This window comes from Cherax quadricarinatus, chromosome 77 (genome assembly GCF_038502225.1).
Source record: "Cherax quadricarinatus isolate ZL_2023a chromosome 77, ASM3850222v1, whole genome shotgun sequence".
NCBI classification, from domain to species: Eukaryota; Metazoa; Arthropoda; class Malacostraca; order Decapoda; family Parastacidae; genus Cherax; species Cherax quadricarinatus.
The window spans coordinates 3,828,618-3,848,761 of NC_091368.1; the positions used below are offsets into that span (position 1 = coordinate 3,828,618).

The following is a 20,144-nucleotide window of genomic DNA, read 5'->3' on the forward strand; positions in this document are numbered from 1 at the left end:
GTCGGCCTAGGAAAGGTTGGAGGGAGGGGGTAAAGGAGGTTTTGTGTGCGAGGGGCTTGGACTTCCAGCAGGCATGCGTGAGCGTGTTTGATAGGAGTGAATGGAGACAAATGGTTTTTAATACTTGACGTGCTGTTGGAGTGTGAGCAAAGTAACATTTATGAAGGGATTCAGGGAAACCGGCAGGCCGGACTTGAGTCCTGGAGATGGGAAGTACAGTGCCTGCACTCTGAAGGAGGGGTGTTAATGTTGCAGTTTAAAAACTGTAGTGTAAAGCACCCTTCTGGCAAGACAGTGATGGAGTGAATGATGGTGAAAGTTTTTCTTTTTCGGGCCACCCTGCCTTGGTGGGAATCGGCCAGTGTGATAATAAAATAATAAAATCCCATTTCCCAGCAAAGTAGTGAGACCCAGAAATGAGGAAACACATTTCAAAGCTATCTTGCCAGTTCAGATGACCTGCTGAAGTGCAGCATTTTCACGGTGTCCCGTGGCCTGATAGGCAATGCTCTCGCCTCACACACTGAGTGTCCGTGATTCAATCTTAAGTACGGGTGAAAATATTGAGCATTTTCCTTACACCTGCTGTCCCTGTTCACCTAGCAGTAGGTAGGTACCTTGTTAGCGGACTGGTGTGAGTGCATCCTGAGGGACAAGACTGAGGACTACAATGGAAATAAGACAGTCTTCAATGACACCCTGACTTTCTTGGTTAATCCTGGGTGGCTAACCCTCTTGGTTAAAAATCCAAACAAAATCTCATCCTTCAGTGTTGGTGCTAAGTCATGTTTACTGTGGACCTCGACTTTCATTAAAATTTTTATTTTTATTTATACAGTACAAAAATAATTTAGTTCACATATAATAAAGCATTTATTAGACACAAAAGCAAGGAAATTTAATCCTAATGTTTAAAGAAAATTTAAGATTTAGATATAGACTATAAAGGAGGATTTAACTTAACTCACAAAATCTTAATGACACAGTTGTAAACAAAACTTGGAACAGGTGGGATTTGAACCCATGGTGAGTCCTGGCTTGGAGTTTTAAGATTCACTTGCCATGGGTTCAAACCCCACCCATTCCATGGTTTGTAAATAGGATTTCTTAGGAAGTTAAGTACAATTATGTACACAATAAGAACGGTGCAGTTTTAAAAGTACGACTTGAGCAGGGACGCATCTACTTTAGTCCACGTTGATTAAAAATCTTGGGTCTACTGTACAAGGTTTTTTTCAAAAAATAATATACTGTAATTTTATGCAAAATAATAGTCAAAATAAAAATTAAAAGGTTATTAAAGTATCATGTAGGCTAAGAATTGCTGGTTGCAAAGGAGTCCCCCATAACATTTCAAGCCTTAGGGCCCCAAAGATGTAAGTCCACCACTGGACTTTGGTACTGTATTACTGAATTTATTTTTATGTGAATAACCAGATGTGCATGAATACCATACAGAGAAATTTATTTGTGTTGCAGGACTGATGGATGTGTTGACCAGCTGCCACCACATTGTAAACTGCCACCATTCAATACTGAGGGTCATGTGTGTCTAGCCTTCCTTAGTAGGTGGACATATGTTGCGTGAGTATTCCATCTTTATTATTGTTGATATGAGTCATGTTAGGGAGCAAGGAGCTACTAACCCCCTCTTCTGTATATACTATTACTAAATTTAAAAGGAGAAACTTTTGTTATTCCTTTTGAGCCACCCTGCCTTAGTGGGATATGGCTGGTTTGTTGAAAGAATAAGTGTATTGTGTTGGGATGTTGGTGTGTGTGTGTGTGTGTGTGTGTGTGTGTGTGTGTGTGTGTGTGTGTGTGTGTGTGTGTGTGTGTGTGTGTGTGTGTGTGTGTGTGTGTGTGTGTGTGTGTGTGTGCGTTGTATATATTGCTGTACATAAATTGCCCCTCTCAAGGCAGGCAAAAAATGCAGACCTGGAGAATGTACAGAGAACTTTCACTGCACATATAAGTACGTACAATAAAGCGTCTAAATTGCTAGTAACGGCTGAAGTCCCTTGCTTTGTACTTTCTGGAACTCAAGCAAGAAAGATACATGATAATATACACTTGGAAAATCTCAGAGGGACTAGTCCCAAATCTACACACAGAAATCACTCCCTTGACAACATCCCCCCAATGAAAAACTGGGGTGCCATGAGTATATCAAGAGACAACACAATAAGTGTCAGGGGCCCAAGATTATTCAACTGCCTCCCAACATACATAAGGGGGATTACCAATAGACCCCTGACTGTCTTCACGGAGGAGCTAGACACACTTAAGTCAGTCCCTGACCAGCCGGGCTGTGGTTCGTACGTAAGTTTGTGTACGGCCAGCAGTAACAGCCTGGTTGATCAGGTCCTGATTTGCCACGAGGCCTGGCCACAGACCAGGACATGTGGGTGTTGACCCCCTCCAGGTATTGGAATGTTGATATTTCTGTGGTTCATATGATTACTTATTATTTTTTAACACATTGTACTAGCCATCTCCTACCGAGGTAGTGACAAAAAAAAAATGAGTAATCATATTCACCATCATTTGTTCAAATGCTGTCTTGATAAAATTGCAAAGATATATTAAAATGACCCCATGAACTGTAACATCCTCACTCATCCTTCAGAGTGCAGGCACTGTACTTCCCACCTCCAGGACTGTAACATCCTCACTCATCCTTCAGAGTGCTGGCACTGTACTTCCCACCTCCAGGACTGTAACATCCTCACTCATCCTTCAGAGTGCTGGCACTGTACTTCCCACCTCCAGGACTGTAACATCCCCACCCATCCTTCAGAGTGCTATCACTGTACTTCCCACCTCCAGGACTGTAACATCCCCACCCATCCTTCAGTGTGCAGGCACTGTACTTCCCACCTCCAGGACTGTAACATCCCCACCCATCCTTCAGTGTGCAGGCACTGTACTTCCCACCTCCAGGACTGTAACATCCCCACCCATCCTTCAGTGTGCAGGCACTGTACTTCCCACCTCCAGGACTGTAACATCCCCACCCATCCTTCAGTGTGCAGGCACTGTACTTCCCACCTCCAGGACTGTAACATCCCCACCCATCCTTCAGTGTGCAGGCACTGTACTTCCCACCTCCAGGACTGTAACATCCCCACCCATCCTTCAGTGTGCAGGCACTGTACTTCCCACCTCCAGGACTGTAACATCCCCACCCATCCTTCAGTGTGCAGGCACTGTACTTCCCACCTCCAGGACTATAACATCCCCACCCATCCTTCAGTGTGCAGGCACTGTACTTCCCACCTCCAGGACTGTAACATCCCCACCCATCCTTCAGTGTGCAGGCACTGTACTTCCCACCTCCAGGACTATAACATCCCCACCCATCCTTCAGTGTGCAGGCACTGTACTTCCCACCTCCAGGACTGTAACATCCCCACCCATCCTTCAGAGTGCTGGCACTGTACTTCCCACCTCCAGGACTGTAACATCCTCACTCATCCTTCAGAGTGCTGGCACTGTACTTCCCACCTCCAGGACTGTAACATCCTCACTCATCCTTCAGAGTGCTGGCACTGTACTTCCCACCTCCAGGACTGTAACATCCTCACTCATCCTTCAGAGTGCAGGTACTGTACTTCCCACCTCCAGGACTGTAACATCCCCACCCATCCTTCAGAGTGCTGGCACTGTACTTCCCACCTCCAGGACTGTAACATCCTCACTCATCCTTCAGAGTGCTGGCACTGTACTTCCCACCTCCAGGACTGTAACATCCCCACCCATCCTTCAGAGTGCTATCACTGTACCTCCCACCTCCAGGACTGTAACATCCCCACCCATCCTTCAGTGTGCAGGCACTGTACTTCCCACCTCCAGGACTGTAACATCCCCACCCATCCTTCAGTGTGCAGGCACTGTACTTCCCACCTCCAGGACTGTAACATCCCCACCCATCCTTCAGTGTGCAGGCACTGTACTTCCCACCTCCAGGACTGTAACATCCCCACCCATCCTTCAGTGTGCAGGCACTGTACTTCCCACCTCCAGGACTGTAACATCCCCACCCATCCTTCAGTGTGCAGGCACTGTACTTCCCACCTCCAGGACTATAACATCCCCACCCATCCTTCAGTGTGCAGGCACTGTACTTCCCACCTCCAGGACTGTAACATCCCCAACCATCCTTCAGTGTGCAGGCACTGTACTGCCCACCTCCAGGACTGTAACATCCCCACCCATCCTTCAGAGTGCAGGCACTGTACTTCCCACCTCCAGGACTGTAACATCCCCACCCATCCTTCAGTGTGCAGGCACTGTACTTCCCACCTCCAGGACTGTAACATCCCCACCCATCCTTCAGAGTGCAGGTACTGTACTTCCCACCTCCAGGACTGTAACATCCCCACCCATCCTTCAGTGTGCAGGCACTGTACTTCCCACCTCCAGGACTGTAACATCCCCACCCATCCTTCAGTGTGCAGGCACTGTACTTCCCACCTCCAGGACTGTAACATCCCCACCCATCCTTCAGTGTGCAGGCACTGTACTTCCCACCTCCAGGACTGTAACATCCCCACCCATCCTTCAGTGTGCAGGCACTGTACTGCCCACCTCCAGGACTGTAACATCCCCACCCATCCTTCAGAGTGCTGGCACTGTACTTCCCACCTCCAGGACTGTAACATCCCCACCCATCCTTCAGTGTGCTGGCACTGTACTTCCCACCTCCAGGACTGTAACATCCCCACCCATCCTTCAGAGTGCAGGCACTGTACTTCCCACCTCCAGGACTGTAACATCCTCACTCATCCTTCAGAGTGCAGGCACTGTACTTCCCACCTCCAGGACTGTAACATCCCCACCCATCCTTCAGTGTGCAGGCACTGTACTTCCCACCTCCAGGACTGTAACATCCCCACCCATCCTTCAGAGTGCAGGCACTGTACTTCCCACCTCCAGGACTGTAACATCCCCACCCATCCTTCAGTGTGCAGGCACTGTACTTCCCACCTCCAGGACTGTAACATCCCCACCCATCCTTCAGAGTGCAGGTACTGTACTTCCCACCTCCAGGACTGTAACATCCCCACCCATCCTTCAGAGTGCAGGCACTGTACTTCCCACCTCCAGGACTGTAACATCCCCACCCATCCTTCAGTGTGCAGGCACTGTACTTCCCACCTCCAGGACTGTAACATCCCCACCCATCCTTCAGAGTGCAGGCACTGTACTTCCCACCTCCAGGACTGTAACATCCCCACCCATCCTTCAGTGTGCTGGCACTGTACTTCCCACCTCCAGGACTGTAACATCCCCACCCATCCTTCAGTGTGCTGGCACTGTACTTCCCACCTCCAGGACTGTAACATCCCCACCCATCCTTCAGAGTGCAGGCACTGTACTTCCCACCTCCAGGACTGTAACATCCCCACCCATCCTTCAGTGTGCTGGCACTGTACTTCCCACCTCCAGGACTGTAACATCCCCACCCATCCTTCAGTGTGCAGGTACTGTACTTCCCACCTCCAGGACTGTAACATCCCCACCCATCCTTCAGTGTGCAGGCACTGTACTTCCCACCTCCAGGACTGTAACATCCCCACCCATCCTTCAGTGTGCAGGCACTGTACTTCCCACCTCCAGGACTGTAACATCCCCACCCATCCTTCAGTGTGCTGGCACTGTACTTCCCACCTCCAGGACTGTAACATCCCCACCCATCCTTCAGTGTGCAGGCACTGTACTGCCCACCTCCAGGACTGTAACATCCCCACCCATCCTTCAGTGTGCAGGCACTGTACTGCCCACCTCCAGGACTGTAACATCCCCACCCATCCTTCAGTGTGCAGGCACTGTACTGCCCACCTCCAGGACTGTAACATCCCCACCCATCCTTCAGTGTGCAGGCACTGTACTGCCCACCTCCAGGACTGTAACATCCCCACCCATCCTTCAGTGTGCAGGCACTGTACTGCCCACCTCCAGGACTGTAACATCCCCACCCATCCTTCAGTGTGCAGGCACTGTACTTCCCACCTCCAGGACTGTAACATCCCCACCCATCCTTCAGTGTGCAGGCACTGTACTTCCCACCTCCAGGACTGTAACATCCCCACCCATCCTTCAGTGTGCAGGCACTGTACTTCCCACCTCCAGGACTGTAACATCCCCACCCATCCTTCAGTGTGCAGGCACTGTACTTCCCACCTCCAGGACTGTAACATCCCCACCCATCCTTCAGAGTGCTGGCACTGTACTTCCCACCTCCAGGACTGTAACATCCCCACCCATCCTTCAGTGTGCAGGCACTGTACTTCCCACCTCCAGGACTGTAACATCCCCACCCATCCTTCAGAGTGCTGGCACTGTACTTCCCACCTCCAGGACTGTAACATCCCCACCCATCCTTCAGAGTGCAGGCACTGTACTGCCCACCTCCAGGACTGTAACATCCCCACCCATCCTTCAGAGTGCAGGCACTGTACTGCCCACCTCCAGGACTGTAACATCCCCACCCCTCCTTCAGAGTGCAGGTACTGTACTGCCCACCTCCAGGACTGTAACATCCCCACTCATCCTTCAGAGTGCAGGCACTGTACTGCCCACCTCCAGGACTGTAACATCCCCACCCATCCTTCAGAGTGCAGGCACTATACTGCCCACCTCCAGGACTGTAACATCCCCACCCATCCTTCAGAGTGCAGGCACTGTACTGCCCACCTCCAGGACTGTAACATCCCCACCCATCCTTCAGAGTGCAGGCACTGTACTTCCCACCTCCAGGACTGTAACATCCCCACCCATCCTTCAGAGTGCAGGCACTGTACTGCCCACCTCCAGGACTGTAACATCCCCACCCATCCTTCAGTGTGCAGGCACTGTACTTCCCACCTCCATGACTGTAACATCCTCACTCATCCTTCAGAGTGCTTGCACTGTACTTCCCACCTCCAGGACTGTAACATCCCCACCCATCCTTCAGAGTGCTATCACTGTACTTCCCACCTCCAGGACTGTAACATCCCCACCCATCCTTCAGAGTGCTGGCACTGTACTTCCCACCTCCAGGACTGTAACATCCCCACTCATCTTTCAGAGTGCAGGTACTGTACTTCCCACCTCCAGAACTGTAACATCCCCACTCATCTTTCAGAGTGCAGGTACTGTACTTCCCACCTCCAGAACTGTAACATCCCCACTCATCTTTCAGAGTGCAGGTACTGTACTTCCCACCTCCAGAACTGTAACATCCCCACTCATCTTTCAGAGTGCAGGCACTGTACTTCCCACCTCCAGGACTGTAACATCCCCACTCATCCTTCAGAGTGCAGGTACTGCACTTCCCAGCTCCAGGACTGTAACATCCTCACTCATCCTTCAGAGTGCAGGTACTGTACTTCCCACCTCCAGGACTGTAACATCCTCACTCATCCTTCAGAGTGCAGGTACTGTACTTCCCACCTCCAGGACTGTAACATCCTCACTCATCCTTCAGAGTGCAGGTACTGTACTTCCCACCTCCAGGACTGTAACATCCTCACCCATCCTTCAGAGTGCAGGTACTGTACTTCCCACCTCCAGGACTGTAACATCCTCACTCATCCTTCAGAGTACAGGTACTGTACTTCCCACCTCCAGGACTGTAACATCCTCACCCATCCTTCAGAGTGCAGGTACTGTACTTCCCACCTCCAGGACTGTAACATCCTCACTCATCCTTCAGAGTGCAGGCACTGTACTTCCCACCTCCAGGACTGTAACATCCTCACTCATCCTTCAGAGTGCAGGTACTGTACTTCCCACCTCCAGGACTGTAACATCCTCACTCATCTTTCAGAGTGCAGGCACTGTACTTCCCACCTCCAGAACTGTAACATCCCCACTCATCTTTCAGAGTGCAGGCACTGTACTTCCCACCTCCAGAACTGTAACATCCCCACTCATCCTTCAGAGTGCAGATACTGCACTTCCCACCTCCAGGATTGTAACATCCTCACTCATCCTTCAGAGTGCAGGCACTGTACTTCCCACCTCCAGGACTGTAACATCCTCACTCATCCTTCAGAGTGCAGGTACTGTACTGCCCACCTCCAGGACTGTAACATCCTCACTCATCCTTCAGAGTGCAGGTACTGTACTTCCCACCTCCAGGACTGTAACATCCTCACTCATCCTTCAGAGTGCAGGTACTGTACTTCCCACCTCCAGTACTGTAACATCCTCACTCATCCTTCAGAGTGCAGGTACTGTACTTCCCACCTCCAGGACTGTAACATCCTCACTCATCCTTCAGAGTGTAGGTACTGTACTTCCCACCTCCAGGACTGTAACATCCTCACTCATCCTTCAGTGTGCAGGCACTGTACTGCCCACCTCCAGGACTGTAACATCCTCACTCATCCTTCAGATTGCAGGTACTGTACTTCCCACCTCCAGGACTGTAACATCCTTACTCATCCTTCAGAGTGCAGGTACTGTGCTGCCCACCTCCATTACTGTAACATCCTCACTCATCCTTCAGAGTGCAGGTACTGTGCTGCCCACCTCCAGGACTGTAACATCCTCACTCATCCTTCAGAGTGCAGGTACTGTGCTGCCCACCTCCAGGACTGTAACATCCTCACTCATCCTTCAGAGTGCAGGTACTGTACTTCCCACCTCCAGGACTGTAACATCCTCACTCATCCTTCAGAGTGCAGGTACTGTACTTCCCACCTCCAGGACTGTAACATCCTCACTCATCCTTCAGAGTGCAGGTACTGTACTTCCCACCTCCAGGACTGTAACATCCTCACTCATCCTTCAGAGTGCAGGTACTGTACTTCCCACCTCCAGGACTGTAACATCCTCACTTATCCTTCAGAGTGCAGGTACTGTACTTCCCACCTCCAGGACTGTAACATCCTCACTCATCCTTCAGAGTGCAGGTACTGTACTTCCCACCTCCAGGACTGTAACATCCTCACTCATCCTTCAGAGTGCAGGTACTGTACTTCCCACCTCCAGAACTGTAACATCCTCACTCATCCTTCAGAGTGCAGGTACTGTACTTCCCACCTCCAGGACTGTAACATCCACACTCAACCTTCAGAGTGCAGGTACTGTACTTCCCACCTCCAGGACTTTAACATCCCCACTCATCCTTCAGAGTGCAGGTACTGTACTTCCCACCTCCAGGACTGTAACATCCTCACTCATCCTTCAGAGTGCAGGTACTGTACTTCCCACCTCCAGGACTGTAACATCCTCACTCATCCTTCAGAGTGCAGGTACTGTACTTCCCACCTCCAGTACTGTAACATCCCCACTCATCCTTCAGAGTGCAGGTACTGTACTTCCCACCTCCAGGACTGTAACATCCCCACTCATCCTTCAGAGTGCAGGTACTGTACTTCCCACCTCCAGGACTGTAACATCCTCACCCATCCTTCAGAGTGCTAGGTACTGTACTTCCCACCTCCAGGACTGTAACATCCTCACTCATCCTTCAGAGTGCAGGTACTGTACTTCCCACCTCCAGGACTGTAACATCCCCACTCATCCTTCAGAGTGCAGGTACTGTACTTCCCACCTCCAGGACTGTAACATCCTCACTCATCCTTCAGAGTGCAGGCACTGTACTTCCCACCTCCAGGACTGTAACATCCTCACTCATCCTTCAGAGTGCAGGTACTGTACTTCCCACCTCCAGGACTGTAACATCCTCACTCATCCTTCAGAGTGCAGGTACTGTACTTCCCACCTCCAGGACTGTAACATCCTCACTCATCCTTCAGAGTGCAGGCACTGTACTTCCCACCTCCAGGACTGTAACATCCTCACTCATCCTTCAGAGTGCAGGTACTGTACTTCCCACCTCCAGGACTGTAACATCCTCACTCATCCTTCAGAGTGCAGGTACTGTACTTCCCACCTCCAGGACTGTAACATCCCCACACATCCTTCAGAGTGCAGGTACTGTACTTCCCACCTCCAGGACTGTAACATCCTCACACATCCTTCAGAGTGCAGGTACTGTACTTCCCACCTCCAGGACTGTAACATCCTCACTCATCCTTCAGAGTGCAGGTACTGTACTTCCCACCTCCAGGACTGTAACATCCTCACTCATCCTTCAGAGTGCAGGCACTGTACTTCCCACCTCCAGGACTGTAACATCCTCACTCATCCTTCAGAGTGCAGGTACTGTACTTCCCACCTCCAGGACTGTAACATCCTCACTCATCCTTCAGAGTGCAGGTACTGTACTTCCCACCTCCAGGACTGTAACATCCTCACTCATCCTTCAGAGTGCAGGTACTGTACTTCCCACCTCCAGGACTGTAACATCCTCACTCATCCTTCAGAGTGCAGGTACTGTACTTCCCACCTCCAGGACTGTAACATCCTCACTCATCCTTCAGAGTGCAGGTACTGTACTTCCCACCTCCAGGACTGTAACATCCTCACTCATCCTTCAGAGTGCAGGTACTGTACTTCCCACCTCCAGGACTGTAACATTCTCACTCATCCTTCAGTGTGCAGGTGTTGTACTTCCCACCTCCAGGACTGTAACATCCCACTCATCCTTCAGAGTGCAGGCAATGCACTTCCCACCTCCAGGACTGTAACATCCTCACTCATCCTTCAGAGTGCAGGCACTGCACTTCCCACCTCCAGGACTGTAACATCCTCACTCATCCTTCAGAGTGCAGGTACTGTACTTCCCACCTCCAGGACTGTAACATCCCCACTCATCCTTCAGAGTGCAGGCACTGTACTGCCCACCTCCAGGACTGTAACATCCCCACCCATCCTTCAGAGTGCAGGTACTGTACTGCCCACCTCCAGGACTGTAACATCCTCACTCCATCCTTCAGAGTGCAGGTACTGTACTTCCCACCTCCAGGACTGTAACATCCTCACTCATCCTTCAGAGTGCAGGTACTGTACTGCCCACCTCCAGGACTGTAACATCCTCACTCATCCTTCAGAGTGCAGGTACTGTACTTCCCACCTCCAGGACTGTAACATCCTCACTCATCCTTCAGAGTGCAGGCACTGTACTTCTCACCTCCAGGACTGTAACATCCTCACTCATCCTTCAGAGTGCAGGTACTGTACTGCCCACCTCCAGGACTGTAACATCCTCACTCATCCTTCAGAGTGCAGGTACTGTACTTCCCACCTCCAGGACTGTAACATCCCCACTCATCCTTCAGAGTGCAGGTACTGTACTTCCCACCTCCAGGACTGTAACATCCTCACTCATCCTTCAGAGTGTAGGTACTGTACTTCCCACCTCCACGACTGTAACATCCTCACTCATCCTTCAGAGTGCAGGTACTGTACTTCCCACCTCCAGGACTGTAATATCCCCACTCATCCTTCAGAGTGCAGGTACTGTACTTCCCACCTCCAGGACTGTAACATCCTCACTCATCCTTCAGAGTGCAGGTACTGTACTTCCCACCTCCAGGACTGTAACATCCTCACTCATCCTTCAGAGTGCAGGTACTGTACTTCCCACCTCCAGGACTGTAACATCCTCACTCATCCTTCAGAGTGCAGGTACTGTACTTCCCACCTCCAGGACTGTAACATCCTCACTCATCCTTCAGAGTGCAGGTACTGTACTTCCCACCTCCAGGACTGTAACATCCTCACTCATCCTTCAGAGTGCAGGTACTGTACTTCCCACCTCCAGGACTGTAACATCCTCACTCATCCTTCAGAGTGCAGGTACTGTACTTCCCACCTCCAGGACTGTAACATCCTCACTCATCCTTCAGAGTGCAGGTACTGTACTTCCCACCTCCAGGACTGTAACATCCTCACCCATCCTTCAGAGTACAGGCACTGTACTTCCCACCTCCAGGACTGTAACATCCCCACTCATCCTTCAGAGTGCAGGTACTGTACTTCCCACCTCCAGGACTGTAACATCCTCACTCATCCTTCAGAGTGCAGGTACTGTACTTCCCACCTCCAGGACTGTAACATCCTCACTCATCCTTCAGAGTGCAGGCACTGTACTTCCCACCTCCAGGACTGTAACATCCCCACTCATCCTTCAGAGTGCAGGTACTGTACTTCCCACCTCCAGGACTGTAACATCCTCACTCATCCTTCAGAGTGCAGGTACTGTACTGCCCACCTCCAGGACTGTAACATCCCCACTCATCCTTCAAAGTGCAGGCACTGTACGTCCCACCTCCAGGACTGTAACATCCTCACACATCGTTCAGAGTGCAGGCACTGTACTTCCCACCTCCAGGACTGTAACATCCTCACTCATCCTTCAGAGTGCAGGTACTGTACTTCCCACCTCCAGGACTGTAACATCCTCACTCATCCTTCAGAGTGCAGGTACTGTACTTCCCACCTCCAGGACTGTAACATCCTCACTCATCCTTCAGAGTGTAGGTACTGTACTTCCCACCTCCAGGACTGTAACATCCTCACTCATCCTTCAGTGTGCAGGCACTGTACTGCCCACCTCCAGGACTGTAACATCCTCACTCATCCTTCAGATTGCAGGTACTGTACTTCCCACCTCCAGGACTGTAACATCCTCACTCATCCTTCAGAGTGCAGGTACTGTACTTCCCACCTCCAGGACTGTAACATCCTCACTCATCCTTCAGTGTGCAGGCACTGTACTGCCCACCTCCAGGACTGTAACATCCTCACTCATCCTTCAGAGTGCAGGCACTGTACTTCCCACCGCCAGGACTGTAACATCCTCACTCATCCTTCAGAGTGCAGGCACTGTACTTCCCACCTCCAGGACTGTAACATCCCCACCCATCCTTCAGAGTGCAGGCACTGTACTTCCCACCTCCAGGACTGTAACATCCTCACTCATCCTTCAGAGTGCAGGCACTGTACTTCCCACCTCCAGGACTGTAACATCCCCACCCATCCTTCAGAGTGCAGGCACTGTACTTCCCACCTCCAGGACTGTAACATCCTCACTCATCCTTCAGAGTGCAGGCACTGTACTTCCCACCTCCAGGACTGTAACATCCCCACCCATCCTTCAGTGTGCAGGCACTGTACTTCCCACCTCCAGGACTGTAACATCCCCACCCATCCTTCAGAGTGCAGGTACTGTACTTCCCACCTCCAGGACTGTAACATCCCCACCCATCCTTCAGAGTGCAGGCACTGTACTTCCCACCTCCAGGACTGTAACATCCCCACCCATCCTTCAGTGTGCAGGCACTGTACTTCCCACCTCCAGGACTGTAACATCCCCACCCATCCTTCAGAGTGCAGGCACTGTACTTCCCACCTCCAGGACTGTAACATCCCCACCCATCCTTCAGTGTGCAGGCACTGTACTTCCCACTTCCGGTGCTGTAACACCTCCACCCATCCTTCAGTGTGCAGGTGTTGTACTTCCCACTTCCGGTGCTGTAACACCTCCACCCATCCTTCAGTGTGCAGGTGTTGTACTTCCCACTTCCGGTGCTGTAACACCTCCACCCATCCTTCAGTGTGCAGGCACTGTACTTCCCACCTCCAGGACTGTAACATCCCCACCCATCCTTCAGTGTGCAGGTACTGTACTTCCCACCTCCAGGACTGTAACATCCCCACCCATCCTTCAGTGTGCAGGCACTGTACTTCCCACCTCCAGGACTGTAACATCCCCACCCATCCTTCAGTGTGCAGGCACTGTACTTCCCACCTCCAGGACTGTAACATCCCCACCCATCCTTCAGTGTGCAGGCACTGTACTTCCCACCTCCAGGACTGTAACATCCCCACCCATCCTTCAGTGTGCAGGCACTGTACTTCCCACCTCCAGGACTGTAACATCCCCACCCATCCTTCAGTGTGCAGGCACTGTACTTCCCACCTCCAGGACTGTAACATCCCCACCCATCCTTCAGTGTGCAGGCACTGTACTTCCCACCTCCAGGACTGTAACATCCCCACCCATCCTTCAGAGTGCAGGCACTGTACTTCCCACCTCCAGGACTGTAACATCCCCACCCATCCTTCAGTGTGCAGGCACTGTACTTCCCACCTCCAGGACTGTAACATCCCCACCCATCCTTCAGAGTGCAGGCACTGTACTTCCCACCTCCAGGACTGTAACATCCCCACCCATCCTTCAGAGTGCAGGCACTGTACTTCCCACCTCCAGGACTGTAACATCCCCACCCATCCTTCAGAGTGCAGGCACTGTACTTCCCACCTCCAGGACTGTAACATCCCCACCCATCCTTCAGAGTGCAGGCACTGTACTTCCCACCTCCAGGACTGTAACATCCCCACCCATCCTTCAGAGTGCAGGTACTGTACTTCCCACCTCCAGGACTGTAACATCCCCACCCATCCTTCAGAGTGCAGGCACTGTACTTCCCACCTCCAGGACTGTAACATCCCCACCCATCCTTCAGAGTGCAGGCACTGTTCTTCCCACCTCCAGGACTGTAACATCCCCACTCATCCTTCAGAGTGCAGGCACTGTACTTCCCACCTCCAGGACTGTAACATCCCCACCCATCCTTCAGAGTGCAGGCACTGTACTTCCCACCTCCAGGACTGTCACATCCCCACCCATCCTTCAGCGTGCAGGCACTGTACTTCCCACCTCCAGGACTGTAACACCTCCACCCATCCTTCAGAGTGCAGGTGTTGTACTTCCCACTTCCGGTGCTGTAACACCTCCACCCATCCTTCAGTGTGCAGGTGTTGTACTTCCCACTTCCAGTGCTGTAACACCTCCACCCATCCTTCAGAGTGCAGGCACTGTACTTCCCACCTCCAGGACTGTAACATCCCCACCCATCCTTCAGTGTGCAGGCACTGTACTTCCCACCTCCAGGACTGTAACATCCTCACTCATCCTTCAGAGTGCAGGCACTGTACTTCCCACCTCCAGGACTGTAACACCACCCATCCTTCAGAGTGCAGGTGTTGTACTTCCCACTTCCGGTGCTGTAACACCTCCACCCATCCTTCAGTGTGCAGGTGTTGTACTTCCCACTTCCGGTGCTGTAACACCTCCACCCATCCTTCAGTGTGCAGGTGTTGTACTTCCCACTTCCGGTGCTGTAACACCTCCACCCATCCTTCAGTGTGCAGGCACTGTACTTCCCACCTCCAGGACTGTAACATCCCCACCCATCCTTCAGTGTGCAGGCACTGTACTTCCCACCTCCAGGACTGTAACATCCCCACCCATCCTTCAGTGTGCAGGCACTGTACTTCCCACCTCCAGGACTGTAACATCCTCACTCATCCTTCAGAGTGCAGGTGTACTGTACTTCCCACCTCCAGGACTGTAACATCCTCACTCATCCTTCAGAGTGCACTGTACTTCCCACCTCCAGGACTGTACTGTACTTCCCACCTCCAGGACTGTAACATCCTCACTCATCCTTCAGAGTGCAGGTACTGTACTTCCCACCTCCAGGACTGTAACATCCCCACCCATCCTTCAGAGTGCTGGCACTGTACTTCCCACCTCCAGGACTGTAACATCCTCACTCATCCTTCAGAGTGCTGGCACTGTACTTCCCACCTCCAGGACTGTAACATCCCCACCCATCCTTCAGTGTGCAGGCACTGTACTTCCCACCTCCAGGACTGTAACATCCCCACCCATCCTTCAGTGTGCAGGCACTGTACTTCCCACCTCCAGGACTGTAACATCCCCACCCATCCTTCAGTGTGCAGGCACTGTACTTCCCACCTCCAGGACTGTAACACCTCCACCCATCCTTCAGTGTGCAGGTGTTGTACTTCCCACTTCCGGTGCTGTAACACCTCCACCCATCCTTCAGTGTGCAGGTGTTGTACTTCCCACTTCCGGTGCTGTAACACCTCCACCCATCCTTCAGTGTGCAGGCACTGTACTTCCCACCTCCAGGACTGTAACATCCCCACCCATCCTTCAGTGTGCAGGCACTGTACTTCCCACCTCCAGGACTGTAACATCCCCACCCATCCTTCAGTGTGCAGGCACTGTACTTCCCACCTCCAGGACTGTAACATCCCCACCCATCCTTCAGAGTGCAGGTACTGTACTTCCCACCTCCAGGACTGTAACATCCCCACCCATCCTTCAGTGTGCAGGCACTGTACTTCCCACCTCCAGGACTGTAACATCCCCACCCATCCTTCAGTGTGCAGGCACTGTACTTCCCACCTCCAGGACTGTAACATCCCCACCCATCCTTCAGTGTGCAGGCACTGTACTTCCCACCTCCAGGACTGTAACATCCCCACCCATCCTTCAGTGTGCAGGCACTGTACTTCCCACCTCCAGGACTGTAACATCCCCACCCATCCTTCAGTGTGCAGGCACTGTACTTCCCACCTCCAGGACTGTAACATCCCCACCCATCCTTCAGTGTGCAGGCACTGTACTTCCCACCTCCAGGACTGTAACATCCCCACCCATCCTTCAGAGTGCTGGCACTGTACTTCCCACCTCCAGGACTGTAACATCCCCACCCATCCTTCAGTGTGCAGGCACTGTACTTCCCACCTCCAGGACTGTAACATCCCCACCCATCCTTCAGAGTGCAGGCACTGTACTTCCCACCTCCAGGACTGTAACATCCTCACTCATCCTTCAGAGTGCAGGCACTGTACTTCCCACCTCCAGGACTGTAACATCCCCACCCATCCTTCAGTGTGCAGGCACTGTACTTCCCACCTCCAGGACTGTAACATCCCCACCCATCCTTCAGAGTGCAGGCACTGTACTTCCCACCTCCAGGACTGTAACATCCCCACCCATCCTTCAGTGTGCAGGCACTGTACTTCCCACCTCCAGGACTGTAACATCCCCACCCATCCTTCAGAGTGCAGGTACTGTACTTCCCACCTCCAGGACTGTAACATCCCCACCCATCCTTCAGAGTGCAGGCACTGTACTTCCCACCTCCAGGACTGTAACATCCCCACCCATCCTTCAGTGTGCAGGCACTGTACTTCCCACCTCCAGGACTGTAACATCCCCACCCATCCTTCAGAGTGCAGGCACTGTACTTCCCACCTCCAGGACTGTAACATCCCCACCCATCCTTCAGTGTGCAGGCACTGTACTTCCCACCTCCAGGACTGTAACATCCCCACCCATCCTTCAGTGTGCTGGCACTGTACTTCCCACCTCCAGGACTGTAACATCCCCACCCATCCTTCAGAGTGCAGGCACTGTACTTCCCACCTCCAGGACTATAACATCCCCACCCATCCTTCAGTGTGCTGGCACTGTACTTCCCACCTCCAGGACTGTAACATCCCCACCCATCCTTCAGTGTGCAGGTACTGTACTTCCCACCTCCAGGACTGTATCATCCCCACCCATCCTTCAGTGTGCAGGCACTGTACTTCCCACCTCCAGGACTGTAACATCCCCACCCATCCTTCAGTGTGCAGGCACTGTACTTCCCACCTCCAGGACTGTAACATCCCCACCCATCCTTCAGTGTGCTGGCACTGTACTTCCCACCTCCAGGACTGTAACATCCCCACCCATCCTTCAGTGTGCAGGCACTGTACTGCCCACCTCCAGGACTGTAACATCCCCACCCATCCTTCAGTGTGCAGGCACTGTACTGCCCACCTCCAGGACTGTAACATCCCCACCCATCCTTCAGTGTGCAGGCACTGTACTGCCCACCTCCAGGACTGTAACATCCCCACCCATCCTTCAGTGTGCAGGCACTGTATTGCCCACCTCCAGGACTGTAACATCCCCACCCATCCTTCAGTGTGCAGGCACTGTACTTCCCACCTCCAGGACTGTAACATCCCCACCCATCCTTCAGTGTGCAGGCACTGTACTTCCCACCTCCAGGACTATAACATCCCCACCCATCCTTCAGAGTGCTGGCACTGTACTTCCCACCTCCAGGACTGTAACATCCCCACCCATCCTTCAGTGTGCAGGCACTGTACTTCCCACCTCCAGGACTGTAACATCCCCACCCATCCTTCAGAGTGCTGGCACTGTACTTCCCACCTCCAGGACTGTAACATCCCCACCCATCCTTCAGAGTGCAGGCACTGTACTGCCCACCTCCAGGACTGTAACATCCCCACCCATCCTTCAGAGTGCAGGCACTGTACTGCCCACCTCCAGGACTGTAACATCCCCACCCATCCTTCAGAGTGCAGGCACTGTACTGCCCACCTCCAGGACTGTAACATCCCCACCCATCCTTCAGAGTGCAGGCACTATACTGCCCACCTCCAGGACTGTAACATCCCCACCCATCCTTCAGAGTGCAGGCACTGTACTGCCCACCTCCAGGACTGTAACATCCCCACCCATCCTTCAGAGTGCAGGCACTGTACTTCCCACCTCCAGGACTGTAACATCCCCACCCATCCTTCAGAGTGCAGGCACTGTACTGCCCACCTCCAGGACTGTAACATCCCCACCCATCCTTCAGAGTGCAGGCACTGTACTTCCCACCTCCAGGACTGTAACATCCCCACCCATCCTTCAGTGTGCAGGCACTGTACTTCCCACCTCCAGGACTGTAACATCCCCACCCATCCTTCAGTGTGCAGGCACTGTACTTCCCACCTCCAGGACTGTAACATCCCCACCCATCCTTCAGTATGCTGGCACTGTACTTCCCACCTCCAGGACTGTAACATCCCCACCCATCCTTCAGTGTGCAGGCACTGTACTTCCCACCTCCAGGACTGTAACATCCCCACCCATCCTTCAGTGTGCAGGCACTGTACTTCCCACCTCCAGGACTGTAACATCCCCACCCATCCTTCAGAGTGCAGGCACTGTACTGCCCACCTCCAGGACTGTAACATCCCCACCCATCCTTCAGTGTGCAGGCACTGTACTGCCCACCTCCAGGACTGTAACATCCCCACCCATCCTTCAGAGTGCAGGCACTGTACTTCCCACCTCCAGGACTGTAACATCCCCACCCATCCTTCAGTGTGCAGGCACTGTACTTCCCACCTCCAGGACTGTAACATCCCCACCCATCCTTCAGAGTGCAGGCACTGTACTGCCCACCTCCAGGACTGTAACATCCCCACCCATCCTTCAGTGTGCAGGCACTGTACTTCCCACCTCCAGGACTGTAACATCCCCACCCATCCTTCAGAGTGCAGGCACTGTACTGCCCACCTCCAGGACTGTAACATCCCCACCCATCCTTCAGAGTGCAGGCACTGTACTGCCCACCTCCAGGACTGTAACATCCCCACCCATCCTTCAGTATGCAGGCACTGTACTGCCCAGCAGGTTAGGTTCAGGGATACTGCTGTAAAAGAAAAATTGCCATGAAGTGCATATAAAAGCCTGCTAACATGTTTACACTATCATATACGTATTAAATGAGCAACAGAGCTAGGCCTAAAATAATGCATATACAATACATACACTACATACCTTAAAGTATTTTCATCATTAGCTTATAGTGAGTGGTGAATATATTTATTGTAGGAAGTCTGAATAAATGAAGAATGGGTATAATTGAAAACTGCTGCATTATTGAAATCCCATAAAATTCAGTGCTGTAAAGTGAGGCCCACTTGTATTTCATTAATTCTGGCTCTTAATGAGTTTAACCCTTCACGGGAGGCCATGCATTGATACTGGTCAAGAGCTCTTGATCCAGGAAAACTGAATCTACCTTTTCCTTCCTGGGATCAGACCTGATTACTTCTCACTCCAAGTGCAGTATGGCCCCTACAGGCTTTAGAGCTCCATGAATATTATAGTTGATAAATTTGGAAAATATTCATGACTTGAAAGTTATTATTTTTTTTTTTAATTCCACAGCGACACCCAGAATTGTGAGAACATTATTTACGGTGGATGTGGAGGAACCAAGAACTTGTATCACTCCCAAGCGGAGTGCGAAGCATCGTGCCGCCCACTCCACTCCACTCCACAGCCCGCCCAGACCACTCGAACGAACACAAAACGTTTGTATTTGCATTTTATTAAACTTGTGCAAAAACAGTGTTGTGAATATAATAATTGTACAGTGGACCCCCAGTTAACGATATTTTTTCATTCCAGAAGTATGTTCAGGTGCCAGTACTGACCGAATTTGTTCCCATAAGGAATATTGTGAAGTAGATTTGTCCATTTCAGACCCCCAAACATACACGTTCAAACGCACTTACATAAATACGCTTGCATAATTGGTCGAACCATACCCCCGGCCGGGATT

At 51.9% G+C, this 20,144-nt stretch overlaps 1 protein-coding gene across 2 annotated transcripts in view; it reads left to right on the forward strand.

Moving 5' to 3' along the window:
* The window catches only part of LOC128702016 (kielin/chordin-like protein), a 93,267-nt gene that overhangs the window by 43,044 nt on the left and 30,079 nt on the right, over nucleotides 1-20,144 (forward strand). For both annotated transcript variants that reach the window (XM_070101438.1, XM_070101439.1), the window contains 2 exons: nucleotides 1,480-1,584; nucleotides 19,748-19,893. In XM_070101438.1, the coding sequence (XP_069957539.1) occupies nucleotides 1,480-1,584; nucleotides 19,748-19,893 (251 nt within the window). The remainder of the gene's footprint in view (nucleotides 1-1,479; nucleotides 1,585-19,747; nucleotides 19,894-20,144) is intronic.